Below are 21,560 nucleotides of genomic sequence, written 5' to 3' on the forward strand. Positions count from 1 at the left end.
CAATCTTCAAGTAGGCTATGTTTTTTTATTTTTTTTTATGCTGGTCTCCTCTTCCTGTCTCTTTGATTGCAGCTTGGTTGATACATATCTTTGGCTATCCTTCTTTTCAACTCTATTTGGACACACACACACACACACACACACACTGAACTATCCCTCATGGCTGCTCCCACACGGCCACATTCCAATACTATAAACCAATGTTTTGCTGTGGCTTGCATTTTCAATCATGCCCCTATGTTACATCCAAATATATTACATTTCCTTGCACTGACTCACATACCTGACCACAAGTTGAAAGATGGCATAATTGAGTCACAGAGAGAATTTGTGTCGACACTCATTGCCCCACAGATAATTGTGCAATGACGCCAATGCACTTGCAAAACAAAAATACATTTATAAAGTCCCTTAATGTCTGTCAATTGTTTTTGTTGCCATTTTACACTAGCATAAACTGATAAAACTGCAAAGGTTGACTTTAATTAAATGTATTATGTCAACAAAAAAATAACATAGCTGTATTAGGTTGGTTGAAAGCAATAATGTTAAGTTGAACCTACTTTTTTATTTCAACTTAATATTATTGGTTTCAACTTACCTAATACAGTTATGCGAAATATATTGACTTGATACATTTAATTAAAGTCAACATTTTAGTTTCTATGTGTACTATTGCAGTGAGTGTGATGTTGTTTTGATACCATATCTAGCTTGTCTTATTATAGGTATTTTAGACGAATACATGAAAGCGGCATGAGTGATTTGTTTCATTACCCCATGCTGCAACACACTCTGGTGTAATTGCTGAGTTTTATGACCTTTCCGATTTCGTGTGTTTGCTTTCCAAGTTGGTGTGTGCGTTGGAATGTCAAGCACGGCCCCAGTGTTCCTAAGTGTTCCATAATTACAGTGCTTTTTAATTAAAACCGAAATCCTTACTTAAAACAATCCTGATGTGTGCTCATAAAAGCCACAACAGGAGTTAATGTCATCGCCGTGCGCGTTCGCGAAGAGATTAATGAGCGTACACACAGCAATTGTGCGTGTTCAGTGTACATTTCCGTCTGTGTGTACATAAGCAGTGTATGGACACGCATGCGGGACAAATACCCTGCGTCTTTGCATCTGTGTTTGGGATGAAGGCTTGGGTTACAGCGTGTTGCAGATTGCTGAACTGCGGGTATGAATGGGTCCCGCCACCTGCTAAGTTTTGTCAGTCATATGGAGAAAGGGTGAACCATTCAATCTCAACAGGGTCGAGTTACAAATGAGGGGGACATCTCTGGAGAAAGACTGGGGGACTGATGGACAACAGACGGACACGCAGAGGAAGAATGGGGAGTGGCGGTGGAAACAAAACCATTTTTAAAAGTAGAGTGTGTGATGAAGTTTTGTACACGATTGATACTTCTTTCACTGATAACTTGATTTTAAAGTGAATGGTCACAACATTTCACATAATTAGGCTAATTGAAATCAATGACATTAAGTTTAAATACAAAATACTAGGTTCAACCTAATATTATTGCTTTCTACTAACCTAATACACTTGTGTGATATTAGAGTCAACGTTTCAGTTTTTTCAGTGCCCTGATGTATAGACTTATAGCCACTGTTAGCGAGATATAATAGTCCCTCCAAATTTGCAGTTATATTTTTTTCCCCTTGGATGTATTTCTGTCATAAATACCAGCATTTGGATGAGACATAATTACGACGTTGGGAAGATTACAATCATAAATCTTGACTTTATAATTTTCAAAATTGGGGATTTTGTGGATTATCATTTCCCACTGCTATTGCATTACGTTAAAAGCAGACGCTGGATACTTTTATTTCCCAAAACCTCATTTTGTCGCACCTTTATTAATAGAGAGCAGAGTAGAAATGTGTCTGTGGATTTTTATCTGTGTCGCATCAACGTGTTCGCTGTCACATCGGGATCTGTAGCCCTGCCTCATTAATTTCTAATAAAATGTCAGGTCTGACATTGGGCTACACGGTACAGCTGACAGGCTGCACTAACAGGCAGTGGCTCCAGACATGACCACGCTAACCACAGCCTGGTTCCTCTCAAAGTACATCCATCAAACTGACTCACACTAGCACCGTCTCCCTCTCGCTGCACAGATTTGCGAGTGATAATGTGATTGGCCGCGTGGATACACATGGCACATTTGTACATGTTCAAAAATGCCGACAATTGTATTTGCATTCAGAAGTTTATATTTGCAAGTGTGTCTGTGTGTGTGTGTCTTCCTTAAAAGTAATAGGAACCAGAGAGTCTGAGCAGCCTGGTTGTACAGTGAGCATTTAGTGGTGTGTGAGTGGGCTTTCTGCGGTGCACATGGCCAGGCCTCGAGCCGTCTGTGGCCACTGCGCTGGCTGGAAACCGCTCTCTGTGGTCCAGCCGTCCAATGACAGGAGGAGACACACACTAATGAAACGGATCCATATTCAACCGCTTTTGTCTTGTGTCCTTTTTTTTTTTTTTTCTAATCTGTGCTCATGTTTCTGCCTTACTTTGCTTCCATTACTCTGGTCTCTATTATGCTGCTCATGTCCACTCTCAGATTAGTGTATGTTCAGTATCCGTCCTCACTCTCTCTCTCTTCCTCGATGTCGTGCGGTGACGAGGAGATCTAGCATTTTTGGTTGAGAAAGATGAATGATGCTGTATGGTGAAATTCAACACATACTTAGACTACTCATATAGATTCTTGTGGTTTGGGATGTGGTCGTATTTTCCGTGTTAGTCCCTATGATACATATCCTATGGTTGAACTTGATCTCAGTCATATTCACTAGACAGTGTGGTATTTAAATGTCCCATAAGATACACTACTTGACTTTGAATTATAGCTGTGCGTCATTTCGGTTGAAAATAAAAATAATAAGTTTCTATTTCAACAGTGTTTTGCAGAACTGAATTTCTAGAAAGCCAACCAATCGTTTCTGGAAAGTAGTACAGTATGGCTGGCTGCAACAGCACAAATATATTCAGTGTTTTTTCTAATAAATAATTACTCCACACACACTTTCATGCGCACCTTTGTATTAAAATGAACATGTGGAAGCTCTTCTGAATGATAGAGTTCACGGCGCCGTGTGCGAGGTAGCACATTTCCTGTCACTCTGCTAAACCCGAATGAGAAATCCACCGACCCAGGTTGTGTTATACTCACCGTCACCATGGAAACCAACCCACACCTGCTTCCGTGCTTAGAAAGAGAGGGAGCGGGGAGGTGAACTTTTGAGGCATGTGTGGAAATCCTTGAGCTTAGGATAATATTTGAACACTTTGTTAAGCAAAGCTCTCCGCAAATTTCCATGAGGCCGCCGTCTCGTCTTTTTTCTCCCCGACACCTGTGTTTTGTGGCAGAGGCCATCGTGAGAGCGGGAAAACGCAGACTGCACCACACACGGAGAAAAAAGAAAGCATTCAGAGGCAGAGTTGGGACAGACAGAAGGATTGACATGCCAAACCTAAACCACTGCAGATATTACAGAACTGTGTGTCTTTGCTTTTCTGAAGCCAGCCTTGTATTATAAAGAAAAACACGTGTAATTCTCAGTTCCTTTTGAGCTGCCATTTTCTTTTCGAACTGTCTTTCTTTTCCCTGCCTGTCAGCTTTTTAGTAAAACAGACTTACACACTCTGACAGCCCACAGAAACACACCTTTTGGGTGTAAGTCAGGAACCTCTTGCCAAAAGCAGAAGAAAAAGAAAGCTTTGTCAACGAAATTAATAGTAAAAAAGTGAAATGTCCCACTTGTCGAAAACCCCCTCCCCTCTTGTTGTGCCGTACTGTATGCACGGAACACTTGAACAGTGCTGCATTAGTTTAATGGAATATTATCCATCTGTTGAATCTCAGTCAAGTGTTTTCCTCTGTCAGGCTTTTATACTTAATGTCACTCAAACACACACTCACTCAGCAGCGCACACGCACAGTCAGATAAACATAATTTAATACCCCGTCGCCTTTCTTTCACGCAGTTTCATTATTCCGCTATTCCGTGGCATGTGGGCGTGTAAAGCCTGTTCCGAGGATGGAGGAGTGAAGAGTACTCCACAGACAATTGCACTTGAATTTTAAATGTAGTCCTTTTTTTTCCCCCGGGGCTTTTTAAGACAAGAGCCATGTTATTTTCCATAATGGAGTGTGACAGAGGGACAAATGATAATTAATTTGAATGAATTGCTTGTATTTGCCAGTTTGAAGTGGGGTTCTTGAATATAGTGTTTGTGTTTGTGTTGTATGGAAGGCATTCAAGCCCCACCTAGATAGGACATACATATATATATATATATCTAGATTAATAACTTGTGATTAAACTTTCATCTTCCAACCATATTTTAACTAGGGTTGGGGTACATTTGTACAGAATAGAATTTCAAATGTCTTTCTTTTTTGCAAAGTTGTCATTACACATACTCATCATCTTAACTATTATTATTGCAATTTATGGGAACAATTGCTTTTACAGTCAACTCACTTGATGGTATTATTTATGTTTTATTTTGATGTCATAGGTGAAATCAGCAGGATTGGCAGGAAGTTGTTAAATTGCATTATTTGCTGTTGAAAAAAAGTGAATAAATCATTATAAATGTAATATTCAGCATATTGCAAAATGCTTGTTTATTGATGTAAGAATCTTGAATTAGGCATGATGATAATACTGTATAGTTAATTTTGGATTAGATTCCCACTTTTAATGTTAACATCAAACAACTAATTTGCCCAGACTTCAATTTCACCATATCTTTGCAGATGTGCCTCCATATTTGTGTGTGTGTGTGTGTGTGTGTGTGTGTGTGTGTGTGTGTGTGTGTGTGTGTGTGTGTGTGTGTGTGTGTGTGTGTGTGTGTGTGTGTGTGTGTGTGTGTGTGTGTGTGTGTGTGTGTGTGTGTGTGTGTGTGTGTGTGTGTGTGTGTGTGTGTGTGTGTGTGTGTGTGTGTGTGTGTGTGTGTGTGTGTGTGTGTGTGTGTGTGTGTGTCAGTGGCTGTTTGCACAGGCCCACTGTGCCTGAATGTGTGCTTTTCAATATGTAGGAAACAGAATGTGTGAGTGAAAAAGAGCAGACAGAGGATGCATGTAACAGGAGAAAGTGCGATGAAAGTCGACTGAACAGAGTGTGTGTGTCGCCATGTGTGTGAAGTGAGTGGAATCCATATTCATGCACTGGTATATGTTTAATTGGTATCCAGTGGTGAGTGTAAGCAGACTGTGTGTGGTGAGGGGGGGGGGGGGGGGGGGGCGGCGGCGGCCAGGGAGTGTGTTGGAGGTGGAAGCTGCTGAGTGTGCGCACTGTTCCACTAGTTCATGCTGCATAGGCAGAAAAAACGATTGGATTACAACTTAGTCTGGGAAGAATGTGTTTGTTCAGGGAGAATTGATGCGCTGTAAACATTTAGGTCAATATGATATATTATATATTGTATATGCATGTCAGTTGAGGGGGGTCTGCTTGCATTTTAAAAGCCGAGCGCAGTGAAGACATGTTGAACCTGCTCCTCCTCCCCGTGTGTGTTATTCTAGGGTTCTTGTCTTTGCTTGGTTACTGTATTTTGTATGAGCCGTGCTGCGCGCCCTGAATCTGCCCGTGCTCCATTTCCAAACGAGCGTGTCTGTGTTTAGGTTAGAGGTCCTTAGGTGCTTACGCCCAGTTCCTCCAATTCTCCAAACCGCAGCAGATCCCAGCTCAGATAAAGCCTCTCTCTGTGTGTTTGTGTGTGCAGGCTGAGGCCACCGTGTCTTTGTCGGGCATCGCCACGTGTTGAAATATGCGTGTGTTTTTCCTTCTTTGGCCCATCTGGGAGAAACCTTTCGTGACGGACCGGTTTGCCCTACATTGCCTCTTACTTTCAGAAGATACTGTCTGTCACGTAGATGGAAGTTAGGAGGAGATGTCCCGTCTTTTTTCATTCACTATTGAGCGTTTGGCTTTATCTCTCCATATCCTCATTCTTAACTTCCCTTTTCTGTCATCTTAATCTTCTGTAAGCCTTAAACTATGTATTTTTCCATTCAATTCCCATTTGTACACCTTGACTTTCTGCCACACACATTGTTATTCCCTTACTCACCGTTTGAAACATAATAGGACCTCCGTTGGCGTTCTGTGGACTGGAAATCACATTTGCTTACTTCTCTCCTTCAACTCATTTCCTGACCCTGCGATTTCAAATCTGATTGGTAAACTGAGAATAACAGGCTATTATCTGATTGGCTACCACCTGATAACAATATGGCTTAGACTTCTTCTTATCTGCAGTATGTAATGTCTCGTCATCGTTATTCCAGGATTATAAGACGTTGATGTCCATAGAATGGCCACTGTAGAAAAATATACCTACAGTAAAACCCACACACATACGCTCAAGCCATCTGCGGTTCACTACAAATTCTCACACACACACACACACACACACACACACACACACACACACACACACACACACACACACACACACACATCCACACACATCCACAGACCTCCATTCATGCCCACCCACTCCATTTCCTCCAAACTGAAATCCAAATGACGCAGATGAGCTGCAACCGTCTTTATTAGGTGACGACCACTCCCTCTCATCCACCCCACTGCTACTCCACACGCACACACACACACACACACACACACACACACACACACACACACACACACACACACACACGGGGGCGACACACCACTACCTCCATCTCCCCGGCCATCAATCCCTTCTTTTATGTAGACACAGATGTCCGAGATCTTACACAGTGTGAGGGGGCGCAGATGGCTCCTATAGCAGCCCGTCAATCAGAGCGCTGCAGTGAGATCACAATGCTTCGACCGGACCGTGTGTGTGTGTGAATGTATGTGTTTATGCTATATATACACTACAGTATTGTGTGTGTGTGTGTGTGCTGGTTTCTATATTGTGTGCCTGCGTGTGTCCGTGCTGTATGGTGACACTGATGATGATGGATGATAGTGTGATGGTGAGGCTGATGTATTGGAAGGCTGTACCTGGAGTGAAAATATGAAGCACATGGTGTGTATCTAATGGACCGAGTGGAGGCTGATGCTGAAGGGGTTCATTTTGTTTATTTATTTTGTCTGCATTTTAAGAAATTATTAAGGCATACATAACAAAATAAAAACTGAGATACATAAACATTACTACATGACAATCGAAAAATCAGGAGAAGAAAGAAAGAGAAAACACACATTGATACCAGTTTATAAGATATAGCTTTTTAATACTCATAATTGTCAGATCGTACTACCTGGACATTATAAATGTTTTGTGTTTTATAATTTACCAATTGTTCCCCTCTTTCATCAAAGATATGTACTTGGCTTCTGATTCTCATGGTTATTCCATAAAATGTAATTTACTAGATTCTTCCTTTGTCAGTTAATTCAGTTATTGTCTTTTACAGTATTTCTAATCATTTTATTGTAAACCAAATGTTACCTTTATTATATTAATGTTAAAACTAAACTATGTGTCTGTAAAATTGCACAATAATTGTGTGAGCCTCTATTCAATTACCTTGGAGGTCCCCTTCTTTGGCTCTTCGTTATAATTAAAGATAGATATTTTGACAAGCATTTGTTCTACAAAATAGATTAGTAGATTAACGTTAGATGATATGAAGGGTTAGAAGAGTAGCTAATGAAGTTTTTTTATATACAGTTGTGGTAATTTAAATACATATTTTAATTGGGCTAACATTATTTAGATGAATCTTTCATTATTGGCTTATTTTTCTATTAATGAATAATTTGCTTAGTCTACAAAATGTCACAACATGTTAAAAAAAAAGGGGATGTTATCAATGCCAGGACCCCCACTCAGATATACATATATTAGGTTTATAATCACATTACATTTGCAGTGCCATAAAACAGAGAAACAGCAGAATCTTTCATTTTAAAAAGTGAATTTTTTTTTTTTTTTTTCTTGCCAATGAACTAATTATTAAAGGTATTATCATCTAAATGGTTTTCATTTTAAAAACTAAAATCGACGATGCATTTCAGGTTGATTATCAATACAATAAAATAAAGAGGTAGATGGATATTCCGTATTTTTCATGTATTAACATTTACTGATTAATATCCAAGTGGGAACTGATCTCTGGTGGTTATAAATTAACTTGACTGTCTGATGTCTGGCTGGACATTGACCCACATGTAAAAGCTGGTTTCCATTTATCTTGGCTGCACATTGTTAGTCTCTACTTTACGACGTTGTACACTTGAAAGGAACTCCGCAGAAATCCATGTGCAGTGACAAACTCTTGAACGCTGATTTACATAATAACCCATTTACAGCTACATGCCACACACACCCACACATACTTACTTACAAACAGTGTCTCCCCTGGCCCTGACTCCATATGAATTATTCAACCAATCACACGGCTGAGCAGTCTGAACCGTGTCCCTGATTGGAGCATGCTGTGTTCACTTCAAATGTCTCACGCTATACCTGACTGACGTGTGTCTGTGTGTGCAAATGCGTGGGTGGAAAAGCAATTAAGGAAACATGAAAAAGTAACAGGGCATCTTGATTGGGGAGGCAGAATAATATTTGTATTTTGGGCAAAGACAAGCACACTTTTCCAACACTCGACCATCTAATAATTTCTATTGCAAATATATATATTTTTTTGTGACTAATAAGTACTCAACATGGGTCATACTGATATTTTAAGTTTGAATAGTTATGTTGTTATAGTCCACATTTTGCTGCAGATGTATTTCCGTAGTCAACACTTATAATGTATTAACTTGCTGTAGTGAACTGTTTAAAAGTGGAACTGATTTCATTTTCAAACCGTTCATTTATCAATATTTTCGTCTTCTGCTAGTTATTCCCAATTCATGATCGGCACTAACTCGTTCTCCTCTTTCTCTGCAGAGATGTTAGAGTCCAGTAACCTCGTCACCTTCAATGGCTTGGCCAACAGCTCGAGCTACGACGCGTTCCTATTGGACGAGGAGCGAGGGAGACTACTGGTTGGAGCAGAGGACCACATCTTCTCATTCGACCTCGTTAACATCAACAGAGACCATAAAATGGTAAAACTCCTTACACTTTAGGTTTATTTTATAGGTTTGTGTGAGAGTTCAACGCATGAGGTTATTTTGGTCCAGTTAGCAAGGAGTTATCTGAGCTCTTTTTATTTTTTTCTCTCCTCTCCTCTCCCTCTGGAGTCCATTACACCACATTTCTCTCCCCTCCCTCTATCCCTCCCACTGTCTGTCTCGGTCCAGACAGGGCTGTCCATAATTCCATTACTCCACCTGGACTAGGTTAACAGTCTTTTTATCAGATTGGGGTTGCCATCATAGACACAGACTTGCCTGCAGGCTGCAGAGAGCTGAGCAGGGGAATGAAAGTGCTGAAAAACACAGAGTCAATGCAGAGACAGAGAGTGTTACTTAATTATTTTTGCCCTTGGCTCGGATGTGCATTTTTCCCCCCTCTTTTGTTCTGAACTTTGCATCATTATCAGATAAAGGCCAAAAAGAGGTGATTAAGCAAATCTAATGTAATTACCCTAAAATGTGCAGAGCTGCAGAGAACTCAGCTGATCCAGAGAGGAGATACAGTCTAGGAATATAATGAGGAATGTGTGTGTATTGTATAAAAATAAAAATGCATGTGCATACATTGCCTTTGTCTATCCACATCTGAAGGGCCAACAAAAAGAACGTTTGCTCAATCGCATTCTTAGTATATAATTATTGCCTTCCACATTTACACTCTGGCCATGTGTGTTTATAATTCATGTGACACCGAGGGCCACAGATAGATTTCTTCCAACAGCACAAGCCTTTATTTATTTCACAACAAGTCCTATCTTTTCCAAAACAACGATGCAAAAGCTTGTTAACTCAATGTTCTTTAGACAAAGTACAACCACATGCTCAAGATTTAGAAGTAGAAAGGAGTTTTAATATCATAATTTGAACCAGAACTCATATTTAGACAATATGAAATGTCTAAATCACCACAGCAAGTTTGGAGGGTAATAATCCTACGTGTTCCTACATATGTATGTTATCCAATTTCACCTAAACACAGAACATGTTTTGTTTACGAGTCACCTTAACCCCTTTCCATCTCTACTTTCATGCACCCTATCATTATACTGTTTAAAAAGCAATCCCCGCATGCATCATGATATGATGCATAAGTACACACAACACGTATGGTATGACCAGGAATGCAGAGGGAAATAAGGAAGTGAGTTAACTAGGAGCTGTCAATATACATCAGGCCAATTTCTCATTCCCCTGGAATGATCCAAATGTTACCTTCCCCCTGATTCGCTGCATTGACTCACTGCCTTCATGTTTCATGGACCAACATGTAAATCTGTGCTCTGCACCTCCAGCCCAGTATGACTTCGTCTCTTCTTGTTTGCACAGATTGCGTGGCCTGCCACCCCCTTGAAGAGGGATGAATGCAAGTGGGCAGGAAAAGACCTTGGGGTAAGTCCACATTCATGATGGCATCATTGTTTGAAGTCTTCTCTATAATTATTGCCATCATTGTTACACAAATTATACGTCTGTCCTGCATCCATTCTTCAATTTACTCTTAAGCGCATTGTCGCAGAAATTCACTATAAGAGAAGTTTGGAGCATCAGAAATTAGCCAGTACCCATTATCCATCTCTCCTCAGTAGTCTGTACTCTCTATAGGCCGTCCCCCACTGGTACCTTTAACAAAACACACTGTACGACAGATGTCCGGTCACAGTGAGGTGTACATAGTGTCCCTCTAGGACAGTGACGCATTACCTCAGAGGTTATAAGCTGCCGGGACAAACACTTTAATGTCGGGAGTATGTTTATGTTTGTGCCTCAGATTGTGCTCATGTGTGCATATTTATGTGGGAGTGTAATGTTTGACTTCCCATTATCTGGCGCAGCGCGTTAGCTCACATGTGCAGGAGTTTGCTGAACACATACTATATGCCACCAGCATTGTTTGCGTGCGTGATGGTGTTAGTGTGTGTTATCTCTGTGTTGCTGTTTGGATAGGCTCTCTGTGTGCTGGTATCTGATCTTAATTTCATGGCTGGATGAGTCCGGAGTGCAGCGGCTTCAGGGATTTTTGGATAATCCAGAATTACATACTCATTTCAAATCACAGAGGTTTTTCTCAGGTCCAACTCGCCGCCAGCTTTGTGGGATTCTCGCCCAAACACACAGTCGCAACTACACAAGCAACGCTACACCTTCGCTCGCTCTGTGGAAAAAATACTTTTTTTTCTGGCAGCACAAAATCACACAAAGCACAATGATGAGGTATTTGCGTGCTGTGAAAATGTTTACCCTTGAAAATGAGGCGGTGAGAGCAGAGAACTAGTGCAGAATGGAGAGGCCTTGATTAGGACATTACTAAAGCATTCAGAGCTCCCCAAAGTGATGCATTTCTTCTAACCACAATTTATAGCCGCTTAACAAATGTAACAGCTGCCCCCCTCCAAAATGCCTGATGGCTGTATCATTCTCTCTGGCAGCAGGATGAGTGTGTAACATGGCCCAGGTTGTTGCATTTGATTCAACTAATAAAGTGTTCACATCCTGGAGTGTGGATCACATATTTGTAGAAGTGCCTGATGTCATTTCCAAAATCATTTCCAGCTATTACACATATTAAAGGACAAATACAAATGCTTCCAATGCATTTATAATATTAACTTTGGGACCTAATCTCAAAATCCACTTAACTTATCCAAATAAATACAAACCACACACAAATGTGTCCACCCTTCTCTCCCATGGAAAATCAGCATCAATACACTGTCAAGCAAGAGTCATTGGTTTCATCCAATTATGACTCATGTATCCTCTGTGGGTATTGTGGTTTTCACATAATGACATGGTTTGTGATCAGGGATACCATTTTTCACCTGGGGGGCAGGACAGAGCGCCATGTTTGAGTGACTTGCATAACTTACGTACGTCAGTGTTTATGCGCAACCTACCTACCACATAGCTAATGAGGCAAAGTTGCAGACAGCCATGTCAAATGCTAAACAGAGCTGACATTGGGTGGGGGGGGGGTATCATATGAGTTGGTGAAATGCATATAATAGGGTCGTGAGAAGGATGTGAGGGCACATGTGCTCCCTCTGTTCCACCGTAGAACTTGCAGACGGTAAAGTCATTAAGTCACACAGTCGCAGAGACGTACACAGTTGAGGTCGGCCACAAGAAAAGTTTAGTCTTCCTCTGAGAACTTGGCAAAGGTCCTGTTGATAAATTGTGGAAATGCGAGGGGTAGTGGGTTAATGATTTAAAGGTGTTGAATGCTCGAATAAACCCTGGTCAGTTGTAAACCACTAGCATGCTACAGTTTTGTATTACAACATGTTCATATTTAGACTTTACATTAAAATCAAATTTCATATTCAACAAACAGTTTTGAGACATAAAGACATTTTGGAAAATATGCTTATTTGAAAGTTGGACACTAAGATTAACACCACTCTAATGTCTTTAGGTTCAATTTGAAGCTGTCGCCTACTGTTTCTGGCAACCTGTTAGCATAGCTCGCTATATACTGTAGACATGGGAAAAACTGCTAGCTTAGCTTTGACCAAATGTATAGCAGTCTATCTATAGCTCCTCTAACTTTCCTATAGGAATAGTAAAAAAAAACAGATTGTGTTTTTACTGTGGGTTTTTGTGTGGGATTCTTTCTTGTGTTGTTTCCCTGTCATTTCATCTTATGCATGGGTAAGCTAACAGGATGCTAGCCATGCAGCCTCTATGAATTTGACTAAATGATCAAAGTCTTTCTTCAAGCCAGTTACCAAGGAAGCGGTGCAGTGTGTGATTCAAGTTAATTTGGTGTTTGAAATAATTTTCACTCCAACCTGATCTCAGTGCAGCTTCAGATCCATTTATGTCTCATAAGAGAGACATCAGCGAAAATGAAATGTTGGTGAGGTTTAGTAGCCCGAAGCGTGCATGTGTTAAAAGATAATGTATCTGCCTGCATGTGATGTGCGCTGCGTTTCCAAATCCCAGAGCCAATGTCGACTTATGTGTTAGGTGGACATTCAGCATGTACCGGTATATAATAAGGAAAACCCCAGACTAATCTCCTAAACACATGTGCCCAAATCAACTCCTCGAGGCTGCTAATAACCTTCCTACATTAACCAATCCCGTTGATTAGCACTCTGATAAACAGTCTCACACCACTGGGACTATCAACATGTGCTGGAGAGCCAAACCAAACCCCCTAGGTAAATTCAAACATATGGATCATTAAAGATCTGAGCTACATTTTGCCTGATTTTTGAGATACAGGTGGGATTTCCTTGAAGGAGACTCAGGTTCTCATTTCAAATCCAACTGGAAATTCCCCGCTTTAAACGGAGTGCCAACAGAGCTTTTCTCTTCTCTCCATTATTCTCTGCTTCCTATTACTCTCCATTTTCAAGCCAATCACGCCTTTCTCTATTAAAAGTGTCAACGCTATTTTCATAAAAGATCAAACTTAATTCACACTTTATGACGTGTAGGAGGTTTTTTGGGGTTAATGCTTATAATCTCTTAGTTTCACATGCTTTGTGAGGCCATACATATATAATACAGGTTGAATTTCTACATAAACAGAGACTGGTATAACAGTCACATCATGTATTTCAATTTCTTTGCCAGATGTATATTTCACTTCATGAAATTTGGAGTTTTGATCTGCCACGTCTCCTTTCTTTTTCAGAAGGAGTGTTCTAACTTCATCCGGGTCCTCCAGCCCTTCAACCAGACCCACCTGTACATCTGCGGCACAGGAGCCTTCCACCCCATCTGTTCTTTTCTGGAAATGGGCAAGAGGGCTGAGGTAATCCAATGGTGTTTCAAATGTAATCAGTTATATCAATGCTTATGTCATTTAGTTCTCAATTGGGCATTAGGGTTCATCTGTCGTGAAAAGCTACAATAAAGTACACTGAAATAACTGAAACGTTGATTTTAATTACATTTATTGTATCAACAGATTTCACATATCTGTTTTAGGTTAGTTGAAAGCAAGAATAGTAGGTTTAAATAAAGAATATTAGGTTCATTTTTTTTTATTTTGACTAACTTAATACAGTTATGTGAAATGTTTTGACATAATAGACTTCATTAGTCAACGGTTCAGTTTTTTCAGTGTAATGACAGAAAGTATTTTCCCTTAAAAGAATGTAAGCAAGTAACCACACTGGCTGGACACACAAACAGACACACACCATTTTCTGTCAAGCACAGCAGTAGCAGTTCCCTTCATTGATTATCTTCTGGTCAATGTTTTCTTTTGTGTAGAAGTGGAAAGAAAAAGTGGTCACTACATGGTTCGACTTCAGCTGGTGGAAATGAAACAACCTCTCCCCTATAAAAGTTTAATCAGTCATCTTGATAAAGACCTCTGGGTTAATCAATGTACCGGCATGGGTTCTGCAGCCCCACAATAGTGAGGGGAAAGACTGCCTGCACCATGCAGGTTTTGAGTATAGAAGACCCGGCGTGAGTTCACTTGAGTTTATAGAACTGTTGTCAGTTATTGATTTGAAGAAACATGAGATGTTGGGTCTTTCTTTTGTGACTATTCAAAGACACTGCTGCATGATCCTACTTTATTCCTCATCATTCTTTGTGGTTGCACAACTGTGGTTTAAAATAACATATTATTGACCAAGCCTGGCAAAAACCCAATCCCAAACAGAGTGTTCTAAAATGAGATTTTGCTGTAATTTGAAACACAGGCTATAAATGTACCTTCTTAACCAGGGTCAATGCGACTTTCACTGGCCTCATTTTGAACTTTGACCCTTTCCTCCACAGGATAACCTCTTTCGACTGTCCTCCCATTTCGAGAATGGCCGCGGGAAAAGCCCCTATGACCCCAAAATGCTGTCAGCCTCGCTTTTGATCGGTGAGTTGGGTTCCAGCCTTGATTAGTTCCAGGAAGTACATGTTCCCATCAGACCTTTATTCATAACTGCATTTTCTTCACTGGCAGATGGAGAGCTGTACTCTGGCACATCTGCAGATTTCATGGGAAGGGACTTCGCTATTTTCCGTACTCTTGGAGATCAACATCCAATCAGAACAGAGCAGCATGATTCAAGATGGCTGAATGGTAAAAATGTTTTTTATTAGCAAGTGAAATGGTCACAAATAACTAAGTTATACTCCAGAGTCCCGAGAAAACCTGTTTTTTGTGCAACTTAATTTGATGAAGTTGCACAAAAAACAGGGTCTACTCAAATATGTTGCATTTCCTGGGTTTTAAGAGGCTATTTCTATCTATAAGCTTACAGATGAAGCTTAAACTGGTCAGACAAAAAGATGGATAAAATATATTTTGGAAACTCACATACTCCAACAAAAATGTAAGCAAAATTGGACACATTGCTGTCCAAATAAACCTCAATGTTTCGATACATGGTTGAAGTAAACCCTTGACATTGGTCAGTTTTGGATAAAGAAATCCATTGAGCCTTTCAATGGACATTGGAGCATTAAATTATCACGTCTCCAGCCATTCCCATTCTTGTGCAGAAATCTGATATCAGAGCCCATTCACAGAGTCACTGGATTTGCCTGTGCTGGTAAGATTAGCACGGCAGTGAGGGTTATTGACCGTTCGGTCTATCTTTCGGCACTGCAGAGGACTTAGGGAGCCACAAAAGGTCAGTTTGAACTTTCCCCTCAAGCTGTGCCATCCTTTTTTTCCGCCTCTTTCCCACAGAACTAATCCGCTCTCAGCTGTTTTCCTGTAGTGGAGTCGAATTCCACTCCGTTCCCTTCAACCCCCTCCCCCCTCCCCCAGCACCATCGAAAACACCGTTCTTTGCAGTGCTGATTGCTGTGACATATTCATAAAGAGAGATTTAAAAAGGAGTAGCCATTGTTAGAGCGTTAATCCCCATCGATCTTTCACCATGTTCAAACAAATACTCGGGGGATTGTATCCATTCGACTCAGCAAAACTCCTTCCCCACAAAGGGGGGATTGTAATTGCATGGATTACCGGGTTGGGGATATTCTATTAAGCCTTTATCAACATGGTTACATGGTACTCAAATGTAACTAGAAATTAAATTGGGAATTAATCCTCAACAGCAGCTAGATCTGGAAAGGATTCAGGGTTAAACGGTAGCTTTGGCTTTGTTAGTCTTTATTCAGGCAATTTATTTACACATCTCTTCACCCTTTAATGCCCTCTCATTCAACATTCAGGTTGGATTGAAACACGACTGAATACAGTAGCCTTTTGTTGGGAATGAAATGTAATAAATGTTATGACCTCAATGGTTCAGCCTGTTTTTGTATGCAAGGGCACGTGAGATTGGATTTATGAATGTGTAGATTTAATAGCACATATTCACAAAACAGCAATGAGGCTTGTGTGGTGGTACGCATGATTCATACAGAGGTCTCGCACCCGCACAGCGCTTATAAATCTGCTTCCCACTTTGGCCACAGTCATCTTTTTCACAGTTACTTTATATCCTAAACGGCCATGCAGGCGAAACATGGCACTGCTTGTTTCTTAACAGCTAACCCCTCGAGCTTTCAGACACAGGCTCGTTTTACGCGTGACGACGCCTCAGTGACTGTGGCCACTTTCTCCCCTTCCCTCTGTCAGAAGATGTCCCGGCCCTAAGGCCTCGGCTGGCCACTTCAGCTTTGATTTCCTCTTGTGCTTAAAGTCGAGATACATTTATTCAAGTGTTACCGGGGACAATCAGAGCCATGTGTGTTTTCGAGGATGTGGCCCAGAGAAAGGGGTTATGTGGGATTTGGGCTTGGAGCGCTCACTTGGGGTAGAGTCAGATACTGTAACACCAGGGTGTAAAGTGAATGGCTGTTATTACTGAGCCGTGACTGGAGAATATCACGGGGGATTTGGTTTCGGAGGTGTAAAATAGGGGTGAAGGGATTGTCATCGGGGCGGAGGTTGGATCGTAAAACATTAGTTTGTGTACGTTTTTGTGTGCTTCAAGTGTGAATGAACACATGTATGCACTTTTGACTGCCTGCAGTGTTGTTTCTGGGCTTTATTCATTTCACCTTTTCCCCTCCAGACCCCAGGTTTGTAGGTGTTCACTTGATCCCAGAGAGTGACAACCCTGAAGACGACAAGGTCTTCCTGTTTTTCAAAGAGAACGCCATGGACGGAGAGCACACGGGCAAAGCTACCATCGCCAGGATAGGACAACTGTGTAAGGTAACAACACACACATACAAAACCCTAATCACAGTTGAATCCGAAAACAATGGAAATACATTTTAACATAACTGCATGGTTGAAGAGAAAATCACTACATGTGTGTATCAGATTTAGCAAAAATGTATTTAGTTCTTTGTATTTTTGCACTACAGAATGACATGGGGGGCCACAGGAGTCTTGTTAACAAGTGGACCACTTTCCTTAAAGCCCGGCTAATGTGTTCAGTGCCGGGGGTCAACGGCATCGATACACACTTTGATGAGCTACGTAAGTGTGTATTCTTTATTTGTAAAAAGTAAGCTTGACACACTCTCTTTTAAATGCTGCTAATAAACATCACCTTCACTCATTCTTGCTTTGTATTTTCAGAGGACGTGTTTCTAATGAGCTCCAAGGACCCGAAGAATCCGGTTATCTACGCCGTATTCACCACATCCAGGTACAGATCTTTTTTTGTCTGACTTTAAAATGTGCGTGCAAAGACTCACATTCTCAAAAAGCTTGAAAGACGCTGGTAGTATCATATTTGTTTTGTTGATTAGTTGCTAGGAGATCACAAGGAGCTGATACAAATTCAACGGGCAACCGTTCTTGACAGGTTATTTCCAGGGTATTCGGAAAGTACACACGCTTCATATTTCCTTTCAGGGATTATTCCTTTTCAAATCTTTTATTCCGTCCTTTTATCTGTAATTTCCTAACCATCCAAATGACATGGCAGAATGCGAGCGGCCAGGCGTGCCTGCGTCAAATTCCCAGACAGCGCTCCCCGTCTCGTAATCCACTTACAGGTGTCTTATGGTAGCTTGCCCCTCACATGGTTCCCTTCCCCACATCTCAGAATGGATATTGCTTTAAGCCGATTCCCCCTGTTCCTCCCTACCTGTCCCCCCGTTTCACTGAAACCTTGGCAGAGGCTTGTAGGGAAATCAGATTATAGAGCAGGAGGGAGCGAGAGAAACATGATATTCACTCAGCAGGAACGCACGTCTCTCGTCCCAGCATTCAATGGGGTTTTTCTCCAAGGCCGGGTGGGGCTCTATTGAAGCATACGGAGAGGTGAAGGCATGGGGCGACGCAGATAAGTGAGTTGAAATGGCACAGATGGCAGCACTTATCATGATGATGATGAATTTGCATTTAGGAAGGAGGAGGGGGGGATTTTGTGTCCGGTAGTGTCTCCAAACTGCTTTGAAAAGAGGACAAACACTTCACCATCAATCACTGCTAATGATAAGACGCATACCGACGGGCGCCTTGCATCACCAGCCCCGTATGGCTTCTCAGAACTCTATTCGAGGCAAAAGGTCTCTGGTGGCTACACACCCTTCTCACCCAAATGTGTGCCTGTACTCACACACACACACACACACGCTTTAAAATTCAATTATAGGGCATTGAGGAATTAGAGTGGTTTAATTGGTTTTCTAAGTGGCCGCTTTTCAGAGATGAATAGGGCAGAGATTCCGAGGGACCGGCTTTTAATATCACTGCTTAATGAGGCACAAAGAAGCTGCCACTGACAGATCAATGTTTGATTGTGTGTGTGTGTGTGTGTGTGTGTGTGTGTGTGTGTGTGTGGGGGGGGGGGGAGTATTCTTGTGGGGTTAACTGCATTTCCTCTGTCTCAAACTGTGTGTATCTGCACAAACACATGTTCGCCCTTCTTCTAAAAGCATGGGTATTGGAGTGGTTTTTATTTTGCCCCTGGAGTTAATTGAATTTCGCTGTAATTAACATTTTCAAATGCTAATCCATTCATCTTCTGTGCTTTGGTGAGCACTGTGGGCTGCGTGTATGCCAGCCACATCCCTAATTAGTCTGATACAACTTCCCATTGCAGTCAGAAAGACAAAGGACGTCCCGAATCTTATTGAAGAATTTGGTTTCTCGCTCATGCAAGAGACTGACTGTCCAAATTAAAATCTGCCATCTGTAAAAAGTGACAAAAAGCTGATGAATGAACTTAATTTTTCCACATGTAACCTTCAAGCAAAAAATGACAAGTCTTTAAAAATGGGAAACCAATCTGGATTACATGTGGTCAGAGGTTAATAGACTTCATGGTGCGCAAAAAAACAGCTCCAGGAATATTCAAATGAGTCATTTACGAAATATCTCTTGGAATATTCTAGTAAAACGCCCAGCACTTTGATTAACCACGGCTCAGATTGCTGTCTTCCGGATGACTCGGGACATCGTTTAAATTGAAATAAAATCCCCCAAATTCCGTCCTTTTTGCGTGAATGATTGACCTTGCCTGCTTTTGACCTTGTCTGGCAAGTGAAAGTAAAATCCGATCATCTGGCTGAAGCGAGGGCTAAATATCGGAGGGGATTCCAAGTATGCTGTGAACCAGGTCTCCTGCTTTGTTGGTGGTGTGCCCAAATTCCTGTCTGTTCTCAAGAGGCTAGAAGCAATCAGGGAGAAGTTCCAATCTGTCATTCGTATACTTAGGTCATGACAACCCTGCTCTGCTCTGTCTTTGTGCGATGAAGGGTCATTTTGTTGTCTTTCTTCAGTATTTCACAAGCTCCTAATCCCTGTCTTGTGACCGATCATTTATGTCTCTGTCATCTTTCCCCGCCCTCTCCCTCTCTTCATCCTTTAACTCTTTTTTTGGTCTCATCCCTTCTACGTTTCTGTCCCTTTCTCCACAGTAACATCTTTAAGGGCTCAGCAGTGTGCATGTACAACATGGCCGACATCAGGAGGGTTTTCTTGGGTTCCTACGCACACAGAGATGGACCCAACTACCAGTGGGTGCCTTTCCAAGGGAGGGTGCCTTACCCCCGCCCTGGCACTGTGAGTCTCCACAATAACAATAGTCCTATATAAAGTGATTTCTTCAGTGTCATCATTTAAACTAACCTTCTGGTCATACCCTCAGTGCCCCAGCAAGACATTTGGAGGATTCGACTCCACCAAGGACCTCCCTGATGATGTCATCACCTTCGCCAGGGGACACCCGGCCATGTACAACCCGGTGCACCCGATAGGCGGGCGTCCCATCATGGTGCGGACAGACGTGGACTACCAGTTCTCCCAGCTGGTGGTGGACAGAGTGGAGGCCGAGGACGGACAGTACGACGTCATGTTCATCGGGACAGGTACAACATTTCACAGTTTGTCCTTTGATGTCCGCTTTAATTTGCATTTTAAACAACGTGCTCAAAGTGATCTACTCTAGTAGTTCTATTATTTTCATACTACACTATTTGATTTAAGTTGTGAAGGGGTTCAGCTCCACTTATAGATATTGTATTGCTATTTTCAATAAATGGCAGTATAATTAAACTTGGAGCACACTGAGAGAGACTTTGCTTGTTATTCAATGTAATAATGGTATACTGATACGCCTGCTAATATGTAGATAAAAGTGTACTGGCACTTTTTTCTCCCACTTCAAGCAGTGATCTTACCGCCGTTCATGTGACGGCCGGTTTAAATGTAGATTTTTGACAAATTATTATAATAATATTAATGGTATATCTTTTTCAGACATGGGCACAGTGCTGAAGGTGGTGACAATCCCCAGAGAGAGCTGGCACGACCTGGAAGAGGTGGTTCTGGAGGAGATGACTGTCTTTAGGGTAAGACCATAAATCTGAAGTGTTAACAGCAGTTTATGACGCTGATGCCTTACAGTATAGAAATACACACCGTGTCCATAGATGTGGTACTAAAGCAGCTGTGCTATGTTTGTTTTGAGCAGGAGCCGACTCCCATTACTGCCATGGAGCTGTCGACCAAGCAGGTAAAGACTTTTTTCCAGCACATAATAATTTATCCAGAAGCTGTTGACAGGGTTAGAACTGAGAGCTTCTGGGCCTTTAGGCAAACACTGAGATATGAGAATAAATGTGCCTACTGAGGGCCAAACTCACAACCTACTTCTTTTTACAAACCTTTTCCAACTGAGCCTCACAGGAATAGTTAATTTGTACATCCTCGCTCTGTCTTTCTCTCCCACAGCAACAGCTGTACCTCGGCTCTGGCCTGGGTGTATCACAGATGTCTTTACACCGTTGCGAGGTGTATGGGAAAGCTTGTGCCGAGTGCTGCCTGGCCAGAGACCCTTACTGCGCCTGGGACGGCAGCGAGTGTTCCAGATACTTTCCGACCGCCAAGAGGTAGGAGCACGCACGCACATCTTTGACCTCTATTTATCCTCCAAGGGGTTTGCTGAGCCTGCATGCTTTTCAGCCACATCCTGCCTTTGTAATAATTGCGTCATGCACCTGGGAGTTATCAGTGCACCTGCAGTCCGCTGTTGTAAATGGCTTTAAATGCGTTGCTCAAGGGC

General features: G+C 41.7%; 1 protein-coding gene across 2 annotated transcripts in view; it reads left to right on the forward strand.

Annotated features, from left to right (window-relative positions):
- Nucleotides 1-21,560, forward strand: part of sema3aa (sema domain, immunoglobulin domain (Ig), short basic domain, secreted, (semaphorin) 3Aa) — a 33,715-nt gene that overhangs the window by 5,603 nt on the left and 6,552 nt on the right. The window contains exons 2-14 of one of the 2 annotated variants that reach the window (XM_079655174.1): nt 8,924-9,084; nt 10,441-10,503; nt 13,757-13,876; nt 14,860-14,950; nt 15,038-15,157; nt 17,109-17,251; nt 17,407-17,521; nt 17,624-17,693; nt 19,915-20,059; nt 20,145-20,364; nt 20,756-20,847; nt 20,970-21,011; nt 21,230-21,387. In XM_079655174.1, coding sequence (XP_079511300.1) covers nt 8,924-9,084; nt 10,441-10,503; nt 13,757-13,876; nt 14,860-14,950; nt 15,038-15,157; nt 17,109-17,251; nt 17,407-17,521; nt 17,624-17,693; nt 19,915-20,059; nt 20,145-20,364; nt 20,756-20,847; nt 20,970-21,011; nt 21,230-21,387 — 1,540 coding nt within the window. The remainder of the gene's footprint in view (nt 1-8,923; nt 9,085-10,440; nt 10,504-13,756; nt 13,877-14,859; nt 14,951-15,037; nt 15,158-17,108; nt 17,252-17,406; nt 17,522-17,623; nt 17,694-19,914; nt 20,060-20,144; nt 20,365-20,755; nt 20,848-20,969; nt 21,012-21,229; nt 21,388-21,560) is intronic. The other variant, XM_079655175.1, reaches the window with a different exon arrangement.

The sequence above is a fragment of the Notothenia rossii genome (assembly GCF_949606895.1).
Source record: "Notothenia rossii genome assembly, chromosome: 10".
Lineage (NCBI taxonomy): Eukaryota > Metazoa > Chordata > Actinopteri > Perciformes > Nototheniidae > Notothenia > Notothenia rossii.